General features: G+C 33.6%; 1 protein-coding gene and 1 long non-coding RNA gene across 4 annotated transcripts in view; one reads left to right on the top strand and one right to left on the bottom strand.

The window, feature by feature from the left end:
- Positions 1–1,150: 1,150 nt before the first annotated feature.
- Positions 1,151–8,606, top strand: LOC146935806 (uncharacterized). The gene is made up of 2 exons (XR_015033104.1): positions 1,151–1,844; positions 8,398–8,606. It is a non-coding gene; the product is annotated as an uncharacterized LOC146935806 (long non-coding RNA).
- Positions 8,607–8,981: 375 nt separating this feature from the next.
- Positions 8,982–24,129, bottom strand: part of LOC146935805 (annexin-like protein RJ4) — a 33,389-nt gene continuing 18,241 nt past the window's right edge. For 2 of the 3 annotated variants that reach the window (XM_085750893.1, XM_085750892.1), the window contains exons 3-6: positions 20,145–20,363; positions 19,740–19,952; positions 9,961–10,050; positions 8,982–9,460 (exon numbers count right to left, since the gene is read on the bottom strand). In XM_085750893.1, the coding sequence (XP_085607019.1) occupies positions 9,257–9,460; positions 9,961–10,050; positions 19,740–19,952; positions 20,145–20,363 (726 nt within the window). In that variant the 3' untranslated portion in view covers positions 8,982–9,256. The remainder of the gene's footprint in view (positions 9,461–9,960; positions 10,051–19,739; positions 19,953–20,144; positions 20,364–24,129) is intronic. The other variant, XM_085750894.1, reaches the window with a different exon arrangement.

The following is a 24,129-nucleotide window of genomic DNA, read 5'->3' as shown; positions in this document are numbered from 1 at the left end:
GTTCCTAGGTTAAAGTCTAGACGGGTAGGTCCTAGGTCATATAGTGTAAACGAGGAGTTTGCTGAGAGCTGTTGAATAAGGACTACACTAGTGGATTTCCTTCCTGGCTTGGTAGCCCCCTGATGTAGGTGTGTTGTGCCGAACTGGGTGAACAAACTCACTGTGTTCTTTACTTTCCAGTGATTTATTTTCTTGTTTTTTACTTTTGTTTATCACGTGATGTTGGAACATTAAACGGAACATTGCAAACGTTAAAACATCTGACAGAACATATTAAAACAAGTGCGCTAGAATTTCAAATTTTATTAATGGAATCCAAGAAATAAGAAGAGGTTCATCGTGGAACCCTAATCTAAGAAGTTTAGTTGCTCATGGCAACTGACATCACTACAAAACAATAGAAAAAAACCTATAAAGAACGAGAGGATGATGGAGATCCTCTTCCTTGAAGCTCTTGATGCTTGACCCTTTCCTTGTACTGCTAGCTTTTTAAATGAATAAAATAGTGTGCAAGGGTCTCTATTTATATTTCATGATTTTTTAGGTGTTAAGGGAGTGAAAATAAGGTTTTTCCTTTAAAAACGACTTGAAAATTAAGCAAACAGCACTCCTTGGTCGTTTCCATGCGCGGGGAGCATGGGACAACATCTAAAGTTGCTCCCGTGCATAGGGCACATGGCCTCATACACATGGGCGCATGAGGCAGCCCGTTAGGTGTGTTTTCAGCTGTTTTCTACTGGGATTTTCATTCAACTCAATAATTAGCAAAACTTATTTTAATCATAAAAGTAAAGAAAATATGATTAGAATTGCAGGGTTTTAATTGTCTTGCCCAATGCGAGATTAGGTTTTGAGATTCAGATGACTAACGCCAATTAGGTTTCCTAGAATCCCCCCTTCGTCTTTGAACAGAATTTATCTTTTAAGAAATCAAACAATTAGATTTGAATGAATACATGTAGGTTTCACATACATTTGGTGATGCTAGTAAATTTTGGCGGATAAAATAGTGTGTTGACAAGAGTGTGTTACGGCTTCTCTAAATTAAACAAATTACATATATATCTTTAAAAGAAGTACATTATTTATTCTCTTTTTTTGACTAATGCTTTGTTTGGGAGTTGGGTTTTGGAGGGAAGGGGAGGGGAAGGGAAGGCTTATGGAGGAATAAACCATTATTTATTCTTACGATTTTTGTGTTTAAACATGATTTTCACGCTTGCTGTTATCAATTTAGTTTTTGTATAGTTCATTGACACCTTGAATTGAATTTGAATCTTATCTATATCTTTGAATGTTGTTGAATGGTTGTTCAATGATTCAGTGATACAATTTCGTGTTTTCTATGATCAATTTTGTGTTTTCTGCTATTCATTTATTCATTTCTTAGTTCAGTTAGATTGATACAATAGATTGCTGATTAAAGATGGTGGATTCATGGATATTGTTCTGATGATTTGTGTTTCAACATGATTTTTACAGTTTTTCATTCTATGTAGTTTAGATTGATCCTTTTCATTTGCTTGTTTAGGTGAAGTCATGATTTGTGAGAGTGTTCTTGCATTTTGTCTTTTTTTTTTTTTTTATATATTTAGTCTTTGCTATCAAACTAGTTTTTCTTCCTTGTAAGCTCTCACTATGGTCTAAATTAGTTTTTCTTGCATGTTGAGAATGTTGAGGATATACAAAAAAGGCCACGTACCATGGAGTATGAGTCGCTTGGAACAAATGAGGAGGTGACTTTGGATAGCTTGCACGAGGTTTGGAAGCTTTTGGAGGAGTTGCAACTAGAGATCCATTTGTTCACTAATGGAGATGATGCTCAAACAAGTTAGTACGTCGAGGTAATTTGGTTTAAGTCTATTTGTTGAGGTTGTGTTGTTTTTCTTCTATGGATCTCACCTAACAAATGATGTTTGATGTTGATAACATGTTGATCTCATGTTGATATTTAGATTGATAACATATATGATTATGTAAGTAGTAGTTAGTAGCTGCTTTGGTTATTTTTTGTTTTGGTTGTAGTTGATTTTTTAGTTTGTTCTGTTTGTGTGTTTTCATTAGTTGGCAGGGGAACGGTTACGGGGTTGTCGGGTTTTCGCTAGTAGCAGCTAGTGCTTGTGCCTAAGCTGTTGTTAGCTTTTGGGGAGTAGTTTCTGTACGGTGGTCTTCTCGGTGGTTTTGGAGGGAGCAACGATGCTTTTGATGGGTTTAATTGGGGGTTTTCTTATATTGGTGTAGGGACAATAGTCTTTTCTCTATTGTGGGTTTTCTGAGGCATGGTTCATTGATTTCTTCTGTCATGAATATTTTGATTTGGTTTTTTTAGCCTATATTTTCCTTGCTGTCATGCTTTGTTGTCATGCTTTGGCTACTCATTGCTTTTCATTTGGATTGTATCAATTTTTTTAGCCTAAACTTGTGATATCACCTGTTACTGATGTACTTGTTTTTTCATTTGGATTGTTGGTCTCTCTACTCATTGCTTTTCTTTGCTATGATATTGTGTTAGTTCTTGCAGTTTTGATGGTACTGTCATGTGTTTTGTGTGTTATTTGGTGCTTCATGTTTTAGGCATAATGCAATAGTTTGTATGTTATCTTTCTTTTCTAAGTTTGAAATGAATTTTCATGAGTATAGTTTGTGTCTGTGATAGCATAATGTCAGCAGGTCAGTTTAGTTTTAGGCATATTGCAATATATAGTTAAATTGATACCAAATTTTGTTGAAATTATACTTTGATTGATAGTGTTTGTCTGTCACATATATGACAGATTTGAACCCACCTATGATATATCATGCTACTGATGGTTGTTTCATCTCTAAAATAATTATTGCTAAGAATGTATTGTTGGAAAATGACTCAAAAATGATGCATCCTGGAACTGTCAAAATCGGCGCCCGAACACTGTGCAATCGGGGCCCGATTTTGAGCTAATTCTGAAGGCCTGTGATACTGTAAAAATCGGCGCCCGAATGGTATAAATCGGGGCCCGATTTGTTGCGCTGCAGAAGTTAAAAAAACGGTTTTTTCATGGGCCGGTTCTGTTCCGTTTGGTTTTTTTGAGGGATGCTTTCCACTATAAATATAAACCTTGTATCAGATGATTATGTGGTGTAGAAAAACAAGGTTTAGAAGCCAACAAACAAACTAGGGTTTATAGAGAAATTCTCTTGGCAACAACACTAGGGTTGGGATTGTTTTTGATTCACCTTGAACAAAGCACTATTAGGATTGAGTCTCTTGGTCACGGGAAGAGGCTGGGACTGAGAGTAGAGTTAGGTTTGAAGACTAATTCTTGTAACCTTCAAAATCTCTTTGTAAAGAAACTCATATCATTATAGTGGAACGGAGAGCTGCTCTCTCCCCCAGAGTAGGTCATCATTAGACCGAACTGGGTAAACAGATTCTTGTGCTCTTCTTCTTCTTCCTTTATCTCTTGCTGTTTATTTTTGTTTGAATTATTTTTTTTGCCATCCGCTTCAATTGATTGCTTGGTATTAATTTGCTCCACGCATCAGTTTTATTATTGGTGCGGTTTTCACAACGAATTCACAACAATTGGCGCCCACCGTGGGGCAAAGGTCAAATCAATAACCAGGTATCATGGGTTCGAAGTGGGATATTGAAAAGTTTACCGGTAGTAACGACTTCGGGTTGTGGAAGGTAAAGATGAGGGCAATTCTAATTCAACAAAAGTGTGTTGAAGCATTGAAGGGAGAAGCACAGATGCCTGCGCATCTGACACCTGTTGAGAAGACGGAGATGAATGATAAAGCGGTCAGTGCTATCATTCTGTGTCTTGGTGATAAGGTGTTGAGAGAAGTATCAAGGGAGACTACTGCTGTGTCTATGTGGAATAAACTTGATTCATTGTACATGACCAAGTCCTTGGCACATAGACAATGTCTGAAACAACAACTCTACTTTTACCGAATGGTGGAGTCAAAACCTATAATGGAGCAACTGACGGAGTTCAATAAGATTATTGATGATTTGGCCAACATAGATGTAAATCTGGAAGATGAGGATAAAGCCTTACACCTACTGTGTGCTTTACCTAGGTCCTTTGAGAATTTCAAGGATACTATGCTTTATGGCAAAGAGGGCACTATCACTTTGGACGAAGTTCAAGCAGCTTTGAGAACCAAAGAGTTGACCAAGTTCAAAGAGTTGAAGGTTGATGATAGTGGAGAAGGCTTGAATGTCTCAAGGGGGAGAAGTGAAAACAGAGGAAAGGGGAAAGGCAAGAATTCCAGGTCAAAGTCTAGGCCAAAGGGTGGTGATAATATAACAAAGTACAAATGTTTTCTTTGTCACAACTATGGTCACTTCAAGAAGGATTGTCCGGAGAGAAAGGGCAATGGAAGTGGCAATCCATCCGTTCAGATTGCAAGTGAAGAGGAAGGTTATGAGAGTGCTGGAGCACTAACTGTGACAAGTTGGGAACCTGAAAAGGGTTAGGTCTTGGACTCTGGGTGCTCTTATCACATCTGTCCGAGAAAGGAGTACTTTGAAACTTTGGAGCTGAAAGAAGGTGGAGTTGTTCGCCTTGGTAACAATAAGGCTTGCAAAATTCAAGGTATGGGTACTATCCGTCTCAAAATGTTTGATGACCGTGATTTCCTTTTGAAGGATGTGAGGTATATTCCTGAACTTAAGAGAAATTTAATATCTATAAGCATGTTTGATGGTCTAGGATATTGTACTAGAATTGAACGTGGTATGATGAGAATTTCTCATGGTGCATTAGTTATAGCTAAAGGGTCTAAAATACATAGTTTATATATTTTAGATGGTTCCACTGTTATAGGTCATGCATCGGTTGCTAGTGTAGACACTCTGGACATAACTAAACTGTGGCATTTGAGGTTTGGTCATGTCAGTGAGAGGGGTTTAGTTGAGCTAGCTAAACAAGGTTTGCTAGGGAATGAAAAATTGAACAAACTAGATTTCTGTGATAATTGCACATTAGGCAAACAACACAAGGTGAAGTTTGGGGTGGGTGTTCATAAATCTAGTAGGCCTTTTGAGTATGTTCATTCGGATCTTTGGGGTCCAGCATCAGTTAAAACTCATGGGGGAGGTTCATATTTCATGTCTATTATTGATGATTTTTCTAGAAGGGTATGGGTATACATTCTGAAGAATAAAAGTGACGCTTTTGAAAAATTTAAAGAATGGCATACACTTATAGAAAATCAGATTGGAACTAAACTGAAAGTGTTGAGAACTGACAATGGCCTGGAGTTTGTTTCAGAGCAGTTTAATGAGTTTTGCAGGAAACGAGGTATAAAGAGGCATAGAACCGTGGCATACACACCTCAACAAAATGGTCTTGCTGAAAGAATGAACATGACCTTGTTGGAGCGTGTGGGGTGTATGTTGTTGGGAGCTGGACTGTCCAAGAGTTTCTGGGGAGAAGCTGTTAGTACTGCAGCATATTTGATTAACAGATGTCCATCAACAGGGATAGATCTTAAGACACCTATGGAGGTTTGGAGTGGGAGACCGGCAGACTACTCTAATTTGAAAATTTTTGGAGCTTTAGCATTTGCTCATGTGAGACAGGACAAACTTGATGCTAGAGCTGTGAAGTGTATTTTCATGGGTTATCCTGAAGGTGTGAAAGGTTACAGACTGTGGAAGATGGAACCTGGAGGATCAAAATTTATTATAAGTAGGGATGTTACTATTGATGAGACTCGTATGGGGATGAAGTGCAAAGACCTGGATACAAGCTCAGAAACGGGGGTAGAGAAAATTCAGTTTGAGGTGGAGCCTACCACTGATGAAAGGGAAGGGGAGGATCAGACTCCAGTACCTGATGAGAGTGAAGGCCAAGAAACAATTGATCCTGACTATCAGCTAGCAAGAGATAGGATAAGGAGACAAATTAATCCACCTGTTAGATACGGTTATGCTGACCTCATTTGTTATGCTTTGAATGCAGCTGAAGAATTGCAAGACTCGGAACCAAAGAACTTCAGGGAAGCATTAGAAAGCAACGAAAGCAAGGATTGGTTGAAGGCAATGAATGAGGAAATGCTTTCATTGGAAAAGAACCAAACTTGGAAACTTGTTTCATTACCTAAGAATCAAAGGGTAGTGGGAAGCAAGTGGGTGTTTAAGAAGAAAGAAGGTATACCAGGGGTCGAAGCACCAAGGTATAAGGCAAGACTTGTAGCAAAGGGTTTTACTCAGGTGGAAGGGATTGATTACAATGAAATCTTTTCACCGGTGGTAAAACATTGTTCTATAAGGGTACTTATGGCAATTGTTAACATGTATGATCTTGAGTTAGAACAAATGGATGTGAAGACCGCATTTCTACATGGAGAGTTGGAAGAAACTATCTATATGCAACAACCAGAAGGTTTCGTGGAAGATAATACAAAAGTGTGTTTGTTGAAGAAATCTTTGTATGGGTTGAAGCAAAGTCCAAGGCAGTGGTATCGTCGGTTTGATGAGTTCCTAGTAAAGGCTGGTTTTGTGAGAAACAACTATGATAGTTGTGTTTACATGATGAGGAGAAATGAGAAAGTCATTCTCTACCTTCTCCTTTATGTAGATGATATTCTTATGGCAAGTTCTGACATGCAAGAGATTCAGAAGCTCAAGAAAAGATTGAATGATGAATTTGAGATGAAGGATCTTGGTAATGCAAAGAGGATACTTGGTATGGATATCATAAGGGACCGAAACAAAGGTGAGTTGTTCTTATCTCAGCAAGGTTACTTGAGGAAAGTGGTGGAGCGGTTCAGAATGAGAGATTCTAAGGTCGTTGGCACTCCTCTTGGTCATCACACAAAGTTGTCAATAAAGCAGTGTCCTCAATCCGATGAAGAGAAAAGCAAGATGGAGGGTACTCCCTATGCAAGTGGGGTTGGAAGCATCATGTATGGTATGGTTTGTAGTAGACCGGACTTATCCTATGCAATAAGTGTGATAAGTCGGTTTATGGCAAATCCGGGTCAAGCGCACTAGCAAGCTTTGAAGTGGGTTCTGAGATATTTGAATGGGACTTTGAAAGGTGGTCTGAAGTATACAAGGTCACAACCAGGAAGGGATGCTTTGGAGGGATATGTGGATGCGGACTATGCAGGTAATGTAGACACTAGAAAATCTTTATCAGGTTTTGTGTTTACTTTGTTCGGTACAGTAGTAACTTGGAAGGCAAATCAACAATCAGTTGTAGCTCTTTCAACAACTCAAGCAGAGTACATAGCCCTTGTTGAAGGGGTCAAGGAAGCCATATGGTTGAAAGGTATGATTGGAGAAATGGGGATTAGTCAAGAGTGTGTGAAGATACATTGTGATAGCCAAAGTGCCATTCATTTGGCAAATCATCAGGTCTATCATGAAAGAACAAAGCATATTGACATTCGTTTGCACTTTGTTAGAGACATGATTGAGACAAAGGAGATCATGGTGGAGAAAGTGGCATCGGAAGAAAATCCAGCAGACATGTTCACCAAATCATTACCGAGATCAAGGTTCAAGCATTGCTTGGACTTGATTAACTTCATTGAAGCATAGATGAAGGTTGGAGAGAGCAGCAAGGTGATTGATGGTTAAATTGGCATCATCACCATTTTGGAGTCAAGGTGGAGAATTGTTGGAAAATGACTCAAAAATAATGCATCCTGGAACTGTCAAAATCGGCGCCCGAACACTGTGCAATCGGGGCCCGATTTTGAGCTAATTCTGAAGGCCTGTGATACTGTAAAAATCGGCGCCCGAATGGTATAAATCGGGGCCCGATTTGTTGCGCTGCAGAAGTTAAAAAAACGGTTTTTTCATGGGCCGGTTCTGTTCCGTTTGGTTTTTTTGAGGGATGCTTTCCACTATAAATATAAACCTTGTATCAGATGATTATGTGGTGTAGAAAAACAAGGTTTAGAAGCCAACAAACAAACTAGGGTTTATAGAGAAATTCTCTTGGCAACAACACTAGGGTTGGGATTGTTTTTGATTCACCTTGAACAAAGCACTATTAGGATTGAGTCTCTTGGTCACGGGAAGAGGCTGGGACTGAGGGTAGAGTTAGGTTTGAAGACTAATTCTTGTAACCTTCAAAATCTCTTTGTAAAGAAACTCATATCATTATAGTGGAACGGAGAGCTGCTCTCTCCCCCAGAGTAGGTCATCATTAGACCGAACTGGGTAAACAGATTCTTGTGTTCTTCTTCTTCTTCTTTTATCTCTTGCTGTTTATTTTTGTTTGAATTATTTTTTTTGCCATCCGCTTCAATTGATTGCTTGGTATTAATTTGCTCCACGCATCAGTTTTATTATTGGTGTGGTTTTCACAACGAATTCACAACATGTATGATAAACTTGTTGAATTTATATTTGATTGATAATTATAATTTTTCATGTTTTTTGTTTTGCAGGTAATCTCTACATATTGTTTTGGTCTCTAATGAGGATCTTGAGGTCCTAGACTATGACATTAGTATAGAATTTTGTAATCTTCTATTGGGATTTAGTAACTAGCATATTTGACACATTTTGTCAATTTTATGTCATGTATTGATATAACATGATATGCTGCATTTTCAATGTCTTATTTACAAGTGAAATATTTGGATTTCAAATTTAATATGTTTGCTTCTCTTATGCTTTATATATTTTTTTGTCAAAAACATTCTCTAATTTATTTGAAAATAAATACGAGTGAAGCTAATTCATTTTCGCGGCGCAAAGCATGAATGATTGAACGAAAATCATATAACACTTATATTATTATTGTTTTAATTAATAAATGGGAAAAAAAAACATACATGGTGAATTTTTTCATTCTTTTATATTTTTAAAATTAATAATGAAATTTGTACAAAAAACATTAATTTTCAAATTAAAGGAAATATCAAATATGGTTTTTTATGTATAGATAATTTAAGTTATTATTATTGTATCCATTTTTTATAAAATTATCAAAAAAAAATCAGATTTATGAAAAAATACTTAAAAAAAGTTTTCATGCTTTCAAGATTTTTTATCAAATTGGTAAAAAAAAAAATTATAAGATAAATTACAAAGTATAACACAATGTATTGTTTTTAAAAGAAAAAAGGTAAAATAGTAAAATTATCACATAAGTCCTCCATCTCCTTTCCTTGTTGGTTTTTTAACTCCAAAACAAGGGGAAGGTTTTCCCTCCCTTCTCCCTTCCTTCCCTTCTCTTTCCTTCCCCTCCTAAGCCTTTCCTTCACCCCACCTCAAAACTCGCAAACAAAGCCTAAAAATGTATTATTCTTCTCTCCCCATCAGAGTAAGGAGAAATTTCTTGTAATCTCCTGAAGTTTTTTTGGCCACTGCATGCTCAAGTTGGACACTATTTCTCTTGTAATAGACCTTTCTTATGTCCTCCAAGTCCTTCTCAGCCCTGGTGACAATCACACGGGTGAGTACATCCTCATCGGTTCCAACAGTTTCCATCGCATTGCGTAGAACCTACATATAATAGACTCAAAGTAAGAATTATGAGTCAATTATCAATTTGTTCCTTTTTTTTTTAAGAAGTCAAAATGGAATTTATTAAAATAACAATGAGTCCTAACCAGCACAAGAAATGCTAGACTATGAGTCGTTAAGTAGCAACATACAAAGGAAAACAAAATTTGTACCCAACACCCTCTTCCAACATACATAAAAAAAAAACCCTCAACCAACATCACAATCTGCCACAAAAAACAACTTCCACCACCTACAATCCGTTGCTCGCACACAACCCCCAAAATAGCAACGTCAAGAACCAACACAACACAATCTTGTAAAAAAAATAATAATAATAACCAACACAACAACCAACCACCTTTGAAATTTAAGTCCAAAAATTATTTATATTTGAAAAAAGTAATCAAAATTATTAATCTCTTACTATATGAGTCCTTTTAAGATTAATCAATTTAGTTTAAAAAATGAATGTGTTTGTTTTTCTTTCTTAATCTCACCTTTTCATAGTACTTATTATGGTCATTGATGCAGCTAATGGCTATTCTCACTGCCTTGTGAAAGCTATCAGATCCTTCATCGGACAATTTCTGCAAAGAAATAACACACAAGCAAGAAATTCTTTTTTTAATCTTAACTGGCTTTTTAGTAATTTGGAGTTTGGTAAGAGATAAAGTAAAGTCTCACTAAAAATTATCTCAATCAGACTTGGAATTTGAGTTCTCTTGAACTATTTATCCTTAATTGGAAGACATATTTCAACCTCTGTCATTTTTTTGGACTTCACGTCGATCAAAAATTGAAAGAATCTAAAATTACATGGGTGAAATATGTGTTTTTTATGATTTTGGATTATTTTTCAGATTCCGTGTATATTATAGGGTTAATTTGAACAATCAACCGTAAAAAATAATTAAAATACAAATTATTATCAAAGTGTCGACGGAAGAGATTATACTCTTACAACGTGACCAAGTGGTAAAATATGACTAGCAATGTATACTTTCAGTTTCCAATAATAAAAATGAATTAAAATATACATATTGTTATCAAAGGGTTGAGTCTAACATAAGAGACTATAATCTCACAACTTGGTTAATGGTTTGGATTTCAGGTTCACATGAATGAGCATAACTTAATTGGTATAAACATTGTTATATGTAGAAGGAGTTGAAACTTCGGATTCCACATTTATTCACCTTAAACGGTGAATTTTCTAGCCACTAGATTACTTTCGGAAAAAAAAAAATGTTTCAATTTCAGATAAAAATGATAATCACATTTAGTGTGCAACACACATCAAATAATATTACCTCAACTGAAGAAATATGGAAAAACAAAAAGAAAGCGTTAAAATTATAGTATATCCAACTATAATCTACATATTTGTTTCATACTCCCTCCGTTTTCACAATGAATGTCGTTTAAGGCGGTTTTGGCACACAGATTAAAAAATATAATGAAATAATCATTGGACATAACACTTTTAATAAACTTCCCTTACTTTATAAAAAAAAGACAAACTTAAAGTTGCATTGAAAATTGTATGAGAGAAAAGTTGGAGTATTTATCCTTATTTATTAATTTTGTTAAGTCTGCAGCAACTTAACCTAATTTTTTCCCGCTCATTTACAAATTAGGTTTGCAATTATTTAACTTAACAAATTACATCTAAAAAAATGCAAAATTTTTTTCATTTCTCCCTCTAATAACCGTGAATATTTTTCAAAGCAAAAATTTAATAGATATCTTAATCTTTATCCTTATTATTTATTAATTTTATTAGGTCTGCAACAACTTAATCTATTGTTTCTATAGATTTTTTTTTTTTACAAGTTGTTGTACACTTATTTAATACGTTTACAAACAGAATACCCTAATTTTCATACAAACTCGGCTGCCCTAAATATTTCTCTCTCTAATAATCGTGAATATTTTTCTAAGCAAAAATTTAATAGATATCTTAATCCTTATCCTTATTATTTATTAATTTTATTAGGTCTGCAACAACTTAACCTATTGTTTCTGTAGATTTTTTTTGACAAGTTGTTGTACACTTATTTAATACATTTACAAACAGAATACCCTAATTTTCATTCAAACTCGGCTACCGTAAATAATTTGTTAGGAACCATGAACTGCATTAATTTTTGATGTTTAACTATAAAAGTAATAAATAAAATTGACTAATTTTGTATTCTTTTTATCTTTTTTCTTTATAATTTTCTTTATTATCATTTAATTGTAATATTGTATATCTAATAATCTAATTTGCGTTTATTGAACGACCCATGATCTTACGGTTAAAGAATATTTATTGGTCTCTATTATAGTCGAGAAGACTCGTGCGTCGCACGGGTCAAAAGTCTAGGGTAAAGTTGGATAAAAAAAATTAAAATTATATTAGAAATGTAAAGTGACATTCATTTTGAAACAAATTTTATTGGTTAAAGTGACACTTATTGTAAAACAGAGGAAGTATAAAAAGATAAATGTCCCAAACAAACAGCTCAATTGATAAGCTGATGGACGCTTAAAAAATTCTAACCGAGAGTTCCACAATTCAAAACCTAAAACTAACATAACTAATAATTTACTAACAACTAATAACCACTAATCTAATTAATAACTATCAACTCGCAAATTGCAACACAAATCTTTAATAAATCTCACCAAGTTCATGTCTCATGTTTTTCTTTTCTTTTTGCAAGTTTGTATGGATTTTTTTATCATTTGCTTTGGTGTTTAAAGACCGAAATCGAATTTCCGGTTGTCAAGATTTTCACGCATTCGGTGTATCAATAGTTGTTGGATCAAGATCAAGCAATTCGGATTTTAACATAAATTTTAACTTTTTCAAAAACAATGGCATATGGGGGACCAGATTGCTTGCTTTTTTAATTGTCTTAATATTCCTTACCAATTCCCACAATTCCACGTGTTTGTCTTTTACCATGTTGGTGTTTTTTCCCTATAATATATGGATATTTTATCTATCTTAATTCCGATTTATTTTATTATAATTTGATTATTACACCATGTTGGTGTTTTTTCCCTATAATATATGGATATTTTATCTATCTTAATTCCGATTTATTTTATTATAATTTGATTATTACAATATTGTGTTTATGATTTATTAAGTGATTGTTTTATCTTATGTTTTTTTGATTGTTTTATCTTATGTTTTTTTGAATTATATAGGCAAATCGTTTTTTTTATCAGGTAGCTTATTAGTAGCTAGAATTCACCTTATAAGATGAATAGCTGGGTGTCCGGGGTTCGAACCCCGGCCCCTGAATATAATAATGCATTGTCCTACCAACTGAGCTATCACGGGACTAGGCAAATCATTTCTACTAATTATTAAATGGTTGCATTATTTTGCTATTATGACTATGACTAATGAATTAATTAATTAACTAGCATGACAAATTGTGTTAAGGTATCCTTAAAAAAAAATGTGTTAAGGTAAGGAGTGGACGACAAAATTTATGTGGCAAATAAATGTTTGACTAAATATATTGTTTCTTTATAGTTAAATATTTTTTGATTGTGTACCCTTTAAATTTTATTTTATGCCTATTATCATGGTAAACGGAAATGACTTGGTCTTGATTCAATTACCACATGTACTAGTAGTTAGAGTATCATAGCATGACTAGGCTTTGGCTTTCATTCTTTTTGTTTCTTTTTCAATGCAATGCAACTCCTTCCTAGTTATATGGTCAGTTTCACTTCCCACTCCTTAAGAATAGTGCCACTTGTTTAGGGAGTTAGTGGTAAGAGTATTTCACTACTAATAACAACCGGTTATCTTCCTCATTTTATTCATTCATCACTTTATTAATTCTACACTTAGAAAATAGAGAAACTGAGGGAGGAAGGAAACATTAGAGAGTGTCTTGGAAGAGGTAGAAAAGAGGACAAAGGATCAACCTTAAGGACTAGCAATTAGACTTCATCGGTAAGACTATTTTCTAGCCATTCTTTCTCATTATTAACCTCTTGTTAGAAAGCTGTAAGTTTATGTTCTTAAGTCAAATTTCAATTGAAAATTCTTCCTAAATATGTAGATAGATTCCTTAAACAATATGGACGTAAGCAATTTTTTGTAGTATATAAATGTATATAAAATGTTTAGGAATGATTTAAGGGTTGAAATGATTAGAAAACAAATTTTTGGTCTGAAGATTATGTATAAAATGATTGGATGATAATAGAATGCTAGAGACAAACTGTGTGAATCTTGAAAGTTTTAGAGGCTGAAGTTAATTCTTTTTATGAACTATTAATTGGTCGAAGCTATTATTGTTCAAGATAATGATCTATTTGGGAGGAGAGAAATAACTGTATCTTCCAAAATGCGGTAATTGATCCTCACAATATTGTTGAAAAGGTGAAGCTGAATTCCTTTTTATGGCTATCGTCGAATTTTGTACCAATTGCATTTGGTTTTCATGATTGGTGGAGACACCCACTTCTTTGTATTGGTGTCGTGTAATTTTTCATTTTTTTCCTGGTAAAGGCATTTGTGTAAGGTGTCTAGTTATTGGCTGTGTTTGGTAACGCAAAAAAGCTAGCTTATAGCTTGTTGGACCAGTTTATAAGCTTGTTGGATGAAAACATGATGTGTTTGGCAACAAGCTTTTTTCACGAGCTTATAGCTTTTCTTGAGAAGCTATTTCAAGTAGCTTTTTAGCTTGTAGCTTATAGCTTTTTATACATTTTACCATTTTTAACCTTTAATTTTATTTTATTATTTTTTATAAAAGAAAAAACCTACCCACTAGCAAGAAAAAACCGCCCACGTTTTGCCAATGCCTCTTCTTATATCTTTTCTTTTACCGTTTTTTTTTTAATTTTTTTTTTTACAAATTGAGAGTATAAAGTATGTTGTTCTTTATATTGCACACATATATCATACTAATATTGCACACATATATCATACTAATATTGCACACATATATCATATTTATTAGTGCTAGTTTAAAGAAAAATATATAATTTTCCATAAAAAATTGTAAACTAAAAAGATACGATTATCTCCTAAAAAAATACGATAATGAAGTTAATTAAACAAATATATAATTTAAATTCATATATCACATATAGCATTGTAAGGAATTTTTTTTTTTTTATAAACATAATTTATACGAAGAGCAAACATACATGTACTTTTATGTCATTTTATACTTATCAGCCACTTCAACAGTAAATTTTACCAAACACAATATTTTTAATAAGTAAGCTTTTCAGCTATAAGCTATCAGCTATCAGTCATCAGCTATCAGCTAGCTTTTCAGCTATCAGCTAGCTTATCAGCTATCACCTAGCTTATAGCTTCTTTTTACCAAACAGAGCCATTGTAACAGACTTTGGGTGATTCATGCTTTAGGACATCTTGTGCGGGGTGAATCACTCTTCTTTTAGGCAATATATTCCATTTTGATTTGTTAAAAAAAAATGATATATTTGGAAGCAGGCATAAATCGGATTTGCTAAAACTCAAGAGAATTGTATTTTTATATTTTTTAAAGAAAAACTTAAGAGAATTGAAAATAGTAATATATATATATATATATATATATATATATATATATATATATATATATATATATCGAAATCCTACTAAGTCTCCTAACCTAAACCCTACTTTTTACCCTAATTTTTCCTCCTTAATCACATAGTGGTGGGGCCCTAATTGTGGTATTATCTTATTCCATTCATAATTTATTTAGAAAATAAACAACAACTATTCCCTTAATGAATTAATAGATATGTTGCTAATTCTTCCTATTCCATTTCATTTATTGGTTTCTTTGTTTGTTTGAACTATAAAATTTCAATTCCATCAGTTAGTTACTAGCCACCATTAACCCTTTTATTTTCCCTCAATTAGTAACAATCCATTATACTTATTATATCCCTCTCATTTCTTCTTACGTTTTAATTTTCCATCAATTTTGCTTTCCATAACAATTTACTATCTTCTTTGTATGTATTTTATGTTGCAGCAAAAAACTCCAAGAAGAAATTTAAAGATAGCTCAATTTTCTGTGATGCTATAACAATGTGTTTTAATTTTTTAATCTTCAATTATATTTGGCCATTTTCTCATTTCTTCTTTGTTACTTTTTATTATAGACTTGACTGCATAAAGATGCTGAGAAAGACACCCTCATTTAGAAATTCAGCCTTCTCCCTTTCTCTCTCTCTCAATTGATCTCACTCTCACATAAGAAGTTGATGCAAGAGCACTAATATTGCAAATTTTCTTATTCGTTTCCTTCAGTTCTAACTTATTTTAAATTTTATATTTTACTTTTTTTTTCGATCAGTAATTTGACGAGGAATATGGAAGCTGAAAGAGCTATATTAAAGGTAAAATTTCATTCATCTTATGTTATGTTTCATGTACTCTCTATGGCTATGTGAAACATAAACATGTGGTTTTGTTTTAGTCTTGAAGAAAAGAAAAGGTAAAAAAGGAATCCTAAATATTGACACCACCAATGCAGTTGTAGTTTTGATAAGTTGACTGGCATGCATTGAAAAATGTTGTCTTGATGGTTATTGATGCATTGTGTATTGACACCATTTCAGCTTTAAATTCTCAACCCTAATTGCTTAAAATGACTATTTTGTTATTTTTTGTCACCCTATTCCAATTTTGCCCTCTCACTCTAATCTAGCATATCTCATAATTAGTTTTTGCTGTCATGTCTTTAGTGCCATAATATAGTCTTTAGTACATATGATGTTATGAAATAGATTTTCAGGTTAATGAACCTTTTTATATTCCTTAGAACCACTTTATATTCTAATTGGATGAATCAATTCTACTCTTTAGCGGTAATAAACATCAACGTGAATTAGCCCTCCAATTTAACAATTGCTACTTAGTGCATGAATTAATGCTTCAGTTTCTAAAATAATAATAATAATAAACATCATCAAGAATCTAAATTCTTTTTTTTTTTTTTTTAGGTACAAAGGATCTAAATTCTTTTGCCAAAGAAAGAAAAAAAGCTCTAAATGGCAAAATAGGTGAGTACTTTTGTGAGTAGTTGGAATCAATATTTCCGCTTCTAAATAGTTGTCATTCTATTTGATTTGCAGTTATAATCTAATATGTTTCCACCATTGATAGTCAATAGTATATGCAACAATTTCCTTTCATTATACTGCATTCATTCTTAGGCAATTATGATATTAGACTAATGCTTATATGTTTCTTTATAAAACAGTCACTAATTAATCGGGTTACCTTGAAGGCTTGAAGTTTCATTTACCTTAAACGCACAATGCAATGTGTTGAAACACTATTTGAAAGGTATGATATCTTTACACATCTTGCTTACTTCCAACGTGTAATTTTAATTCGATCTCAGTTGATATTCATTATGATTTTATATGAGTTAATCTTTTGTAATTTATTTTTGTAGTAGCATTTGATCCAGAAACATTTTCCAACATAGACAAATATGTTAACACCATGAATATTAGTAGCAAATGAAGAGTTTTTAAACAGATGATTCAACAAAATCATGTAATCATATACTCCAATTGTGCAATTTAAACAGATGTCTTGGTATGACAATATAAGTAGTTAATTTATTGTTTTTAGTGTTTGTATGTTTTTAACGAAATGTTTATTTATTTAACATATATTAAAACATAAGACCCGTGTGTTGCACGGGTCGAGCATCTAGTAATTGAGAATGAGAGTACACTTGAACGTGCAGTCTGAGAATTTCTAAGAAAATATAGAGGTTTGAAACTCATTATTTTTCTTTTACACTAGTCTATGTTTAGAAAGATTTATTTATATTTAAAACAATTTTTATTTAATTGACTTTGGGAATTAGTTTTGTGACGTCTATTTGACTAAGAAAATAAATTTAACTAAATGGTTATATTGGATTTAGTTGTAAATCATATCTTAACCAAACCTAAGTGTCGAGGAAGAATTAGAAGAGGAATTAGAATATAAACACTTACTTGTGAAGGTATAAAGGTAATGGAGCAAGGACCGTTGATTGAAATTTAAATGCTGCTATTGTCAAGGTAAGGGAAAGGTCGCTCCATTTTTTTTTATTTTACATATGTATTACTTGTTAAAATGATGATGTTTTTGTCATGTTTATGTATTGTACCATGCTTACATACTATGTGAACTTGCTTTTGGATTGCTTGGTTGTGAGTATAACTTGTTGTTTTCATGCCTGAATTATAGTCTGACATGCGTTCAAAGTTAAGACTAGCTAGGGTGTGTTTTTGGTAGTGAAAGGCCAATGACTATGTTCTTAGGAATTTTGTATTTTGAAGTAAAACAATTCTAATTTACTATTTTGAAAATTCAAAGAGAATCCCATTTATTTTTATTTTGAAGTCATGGAGTTTTATGTTATTGTTATTATTTTAGAAAAACAAAAACGTTCACCTTTTTCCGCCAAGAACTACACAAGTTAATGTCTCAAAAATTCGGATCCTTACATGCCTTTTTTGTACTTTCATAGAATTTTGTCTAATTTGGACAATCTAAACCCACGAATGTTGGTGTTTTGAACAAAACTAACAAAACTAATGTTATGCCTTTTGTTTTTTTTGGTTACAATGTTATGCCTTTTGTGCCACAATGGTTCTTTAACCATATATTTGGCAAATTATAAAACCCTCCATTTTTTCTCAGATTTAGCAACAACCTTTTATATGGAATACAATCATTTTTTTTACAATAATTAATTTTGAATTTTAAAAAACATTTCTCTATAATTAAATTTTGTAAAAATAATGAAAAGGTTTATGAAAAGGTGATATCAGTTTATGAAAAGATTTTCAAAAAACAATATTTCAAAAAATAATGAAAACATTTATATTAAATAATGAAAAACATTTATCCTAACACCAAAGAACACCACTCTTGGTGGTATCAGTTTATGAAAAGGTTTTCAAAAAATAATATTTCAAATTTTGAATCAACATGTCGCTTCATTTTGATTAGGTTGCAACCATCAAAGCCATTTGCTAAAAAGTTATAAATAGTAACACAGTTTCATTGCAAGTCACTATCAATTCTCTCGTATACGTATACACATATACATAACCATGAGCGGTGAAGTAAGCCAAGGGGATAATCTCTCCATCTCCAACAATTATGTCAATTTTGTTGGAGAATGAGAAATTATCCCCTTGGCTTACTTCGCCGCTCATAGGTTATGTATATGTGTATATGTATATGAGAGAATTGATAGTGACTTGCAATGAAACTGTGTTACTATTTATTAATTACTTTTTAGCAAATGGCTTTGATGATTGCAACCTAATCAAAATGAAGCGACATGTTGATTTCAAAATTTGAAATATTATTTTTTGAAAACCTTTTCACAAATTGATACCGCCAAGAGTCGTGTTCTTTGGTGTTAAGACAAATGTTTTTCATTATTTTATATAAATGTTTTCATTATTTTTTGAAATATTATTTTTTGAAAACCATTTCATTATTTTTACGAAATTTAATTATAGATAAATGTTTTTTAAAATTCAAAATTAATTATTGTAAAATAAAAAGATTGTATTCCATATAAAAGGTTGTTGCTAAATCTAGGAAAACGGGAGGGTTTTATAATTTGCCAAATATGGTTAAGTACCATTGTGGGACAAAACGCATACCTTTAGTTTTGTCAGTTTTGTTCAAAACACCAACATTCGTGGGTTTAGGTTTGTCCAAGTTAGGTAAAATTCTATGAAAGTACGAAAAGGGTAAAAACACCGACATGGTAAAAGACAAACACGTGGGATTGTGGGAATTGGGAAGGAATATTGAGACAATTAAAAAAGCAAGCAATTTGTTCCCCCCATATGGTAAAACATGCATATGGGAGGGAAAAATAAGATTATTAGACTTTTCAATAAGATTATCAACTTTGGTATCAATGACAAAAATAATGTTGATAAGACAATATTATAATTTATAATTATTCAAAAAAACCAATGGCATGTTAGACTTTTTTGTGTTGTTCCGTCTTTCTTCTCCCTTTTGAAGAGAAAACAGAAAGGTATGGGACCCATCTTTTACTCTTCTCTCTTTGCAATTACCCTTCTTGCCAAATAAGAGAAATCTCTAACTTCTCTTATCTTTCTCTCTTCTCTATACTATCTCTCTTGAACTATTTATCGTTAAATTCATTAACTATATGAATCCAGTTAGTTCTATCTTTTCAACTGAAACTATATATTTACATTATTATAAAAACATTTAAGGATATTGGTGTACCTTAGTGATAGCAATGCCATGGTCATGCCTATAGCAATTGAAAGTTGCTACAAGTTGTGTTTTGCTCCTTGTTGTAAGAATTCTGATTACTTCTTCATGATTGTGATTCTTGTTTTTAATAGCCTCATGAAGCATATCAGCTTCACATTGTGCCAAACTTGCATTGACCTCACTCCCACCATACCTAAATGAACTCACCAACCCCACCAAAAGCTGCTCCAAAAATAATCACAACACCTTTTATGAACACAAATATCTCTTATGAATAAAATCGGTTTTATAAAAGACATTTGGGTCGACAAAAATTGATATATCTATACCAATATTTGAACTAGATACATCAGTTTTTGTTGAAGAAAACGTCTTTTATAAATAAGATCAGAGGGAGTATATATTATGACTTGCCTGACGAAGATGGCCATTGGTATTGGTAGCCACGTCTTCCTCCAAGGAACGTTTATATCGATTGTGATAAGCACGTCTCAAATTGAAAAGTTCATCAGGTGAAGAGACACATGAAATTTCCACAATCACATGATAGTTTATGTTTGCATTTCTTAGTGCTATATTTGCCAACAAAGCTTCACGTTCTGCTGGTTCCAATATCCATCTATACATTGCTCTCTGTACATACCAACAAGTCAAATTCACTATTATTAAAAAGCAAAGTTTTCATGGTAAAAAGCAATCAAAATGTTTTCATAATAAGAAGCATTTTTTTTTTTTTGAGAATGTCATTGGCAAAACTACATGGGATTGGTTTTATTAAATATATTTTTTTCCCTATATGAATGAATATTCTTTCATATTGGATCATGATATTATGAAACTGAAAATATGATTCTATTATTATGATTGATCAATGGTTACAAGGCTATATATAGCTAAATGCATGAGTACCATAACATACTATGGACCTGCAGTAGCTTATTGTGTAAGTAAAAACACTAAAGCCTATTACTTGGAGCTCAAGTAATCTATATTTGTAATGTCATGTAATAGCCCCCGCAAGTTAGAGTTTCATGATGCCAGCTTGGAGTTTTTCCCTAACAAGATGACAATCAATCTCCAAATGCTTTGTACGTTCATGAAAAACTGGATTGGCAGCTATATGAAGGGCACTCTGATTGTCACAAAACAAAACTGGAAGCTTGGAACTTTGAATGTTGAGATCTTTGAGCAAGTATAGAATCCACTGAAGCTAAAGCTCTATACTTAGCTTCAGAGGAAGATCTAGAAACAGTGGTTTGTTTCTTTGTCCTCCATGAAATCAGAGAGTTGCCTATGAAGAAGTACTGACCAGAAATAGAGCGCCTGCTATCCACACAGCCAGCCCAGTCTGCATCAAAAAATCCTTGTAAATGAAGATAGGAGTTTCTGGGGAAAAATAAACCTTTACCTGGACAACCTTTGAGATATTTGAGCACTCTTAAAGAAGCAGTATGATGTGTCTGAGTTGGTTTAGAAAGAAACTGGCTCAACTGTTGTGTGATGAAAGTGATATCTGGTCTGGTAGAATTGAGGTAAAGAAGCATGTCAATCAATCTTCTATGAGAGGGAATGTCTTCATACAATGGAGATGCATCATTATGGAGTTTAAGAGAGGCATATGAAGGCGTAGAAACAGGTTTGGAGTTGATGGTGCTGAATCAGATAATAAATCTAAGCAATATTTTCTTTGACATAAAGAGATGCCTTGCTTAGAGTTAGTTACTTCAAGACCAAGAAAATACTTAAATTGTCCCAAATCTTTGATCTTGAAAGAAGAATGCAGAATGGATTTGATGTGTTGGAACTCAGATAATGAATTGCCTGCCAAGATAATGTCATCCACATAAACCAGAAGGATGGTAAAAGATGAATCAGTATGTTTGATGAACATGGAATGATCTGTAGAAGCCTAAGTGAAATTTTGCTCTCTGAGGATGGAATTTAACTTCTCATACCATTTTCTACTGGCCTGCTTTAAACCATACAATGATTTAAGCAATTTGCAGACCTGATTTGATTTTGTGGAAGTGACACCAGGAGGGAGCATCATATAAACATCCTCTTGCAATTCACCATGAAGGAAAGCATTGTTAACATCTAATTGGTGAAGGTGCCAATTATGTATAGATGCTAATGCAATTACAAGTCTGATAGTAGTCATCTTGGCAACAGGAGAGTATGTGTCAAAATAATCAAGGCCCTCAATTTGAGTGTAACCTTTGGCAACCAATCTGGCTTTGTATCTCTCCACTGAACCATCAGCATTGTACTTGATTTTATATATATCCATCTGCAGCCTATAGGCTTGATGTGATATGGTAGATCAACAATCTTCCAAGTACATGTTGCCTCAATAGCTGACAATTCAACTTGCATAGCTTTATTCCAACAGTCAAATTTGCTTGCCTCAGCATAGGTTTTGGGTTCATTTTGGGAGTGTAAAGACATGACAAAATGAGAATGAGTGTTAGACAAATTATTATGAGAAACATAATTGGAAATAGGGTAGGAAGCAGTGTGTGAATGGTGACAAACATAATCTTGTAGATAAGCAGGTGCAATTTTATTTCTAGTGGACTTTCTTGGTGAAGAAGGAATATCATGAATATCAGGAATATCAGGAGAATGATGGACAGTGAAGGAGGAGGTGAGTTTGTAATGTCAGGTGATTGTATGTGTGAAGGTGATGATGAGTAGTCCTCATCATCAATGATAGGTATATGTGGGGGAGTATCAACTGACTCAGAAACAACAGGTTGAATAGGTGAAAAATACTCCCATTGAGAAGTGACAGACTCACTATTACTTGGATAAGGCAAAAAATATTCATGAAAAACAACATGCCTAGAAACAAATATTTCTCTGGAATGAATGTCCAGAAGAATGAAGCCTTTGTAGCCTGACTTATAGCCCAAGAAAACAGTTTTGCTTGCTCTAGGTTGAAGTTTGGTTCTATGAGATTGAAGAGAAGAAGCATGACAAAGACAACCAAACACTTTGAAAGTATCAATGTCAGGGAGTTTATGATGAAGAATATAGTATGGAGACTGACCCTGAAGTAAAGGAGTAGGTATTCTATTTATGAGGAAAACTGCATGCAAAAGAGCATATGACCAATAAGATGCAGGAAGTTTAGATTGATACAAAAGGGCCCTCCCAACATTCAAAATATGCTGATGTTTTCTTTCAACTCTACCATTTTGTTGGGGGGTTTCAACACAAGATTTTTGGTGTAAAATGCCAAGAGATTCATAAAAGGTTGGAATGAGGAATTCTGGGCCATTATCAGATCTGATGCATTTGGGGGTGACATGAAATTGGGTTTGAACCATTTTAATGAAGGATTTGACATGATGGGAAACTTCGGATTTTGTTTTGAGTAAAATAATCCACAAGAATCTACTGTGGTCATCAACAATTGTAAGAAAATATTTGTGTCCATGCATAGAAGGGACTGAAAGGGGACCCCAAATGTCAATGTTGGAACAAAATGTGTTTAACAATGAACCTCAAAGAGTTTTGATGATAACAAGGTATTAAAAATTGTAAATTGGACTAGCTAATATTTGTTCAAGTGTACAGGACCATAGTTAAAGTTACATCATTAATTGGTTCTGAATGAGCAAATAAAGAGCAAATGGAAATGAAGCTTACACGATTCTGAAGGCAATACGCTCCTGAAAGTGGAAAGCGCTCCTGAAGTCAAGCTGCTCCTGAAGAGAGTAAAATGAGCTCCTGAAGAATAGTGCTCCTGAAGACAAGAAGTCCAGAAGCCACATTATCAGAAGCTGCATCATCAGAAGCAGAAGAAGCTGCACCATCAGAAGCTGCAGAAGTTGCTTCATCAGAAGCTGCATCATCAGAAGCTGCCTCATCAGAAGTCATTTCACCAGAAGCTGAAGATCAACTGGATTTGCAGAAGATTCAAAGATTGAAGAATCTACATTGCAAAAGCTGTCTATTGGATTCGAAAACACAGCAGAAAATTAGTGGAACATTGCAACGGTCATTTCAAAGGTGTTTGAAGGCATGTGCTTGCAATTTGGACGAAAGCGTTGACATTGTACTTTGTACGAATTGTACAACCACGTTCTCCACTACTCTGTTTTGTGTCCACGCTACAAGACAAGAAAACAGCTCCAGAATACGGTCTCGCCTGCATATATGTTCCTTTGGATAAGGAATGGATTTCAAATTGGTTCTTCATAGGACAACAACCAAATCAGGCAAAAGATCATTGGTGAAAGATCAAGCTTCAACAACGACTCTTTGGTGTGCTGGCAATTTCACAACGTCTCTTTCACACCTCTATATAAAGGAGTAAAGACCTAGAGATTTGGTAATGCAAGAACGCTGAACGAAAGACTCACAACATTTTTACAAGTGCCAAACCTCTGCT

The sequence above is a fragment of the Medicago sativa genome, chromosome 3 (assembly GCF_051527215.1).
Source record: "Medicago sativa cultivar Bolivia chromosome 3, Bolivia_mono, whole genome shotgun sequence".
NCBI lineage: Eukaryota > Viridiplantae > Streptophyta > Magnoliopsida > Fabales > Fabaceae > Medicago > Medicago sativa.
The sequence above is the reverse complement of the archived record's forward strand: the minus strand, read 5'-3'. Positions and strand labels throughout refer to the sequence as shown.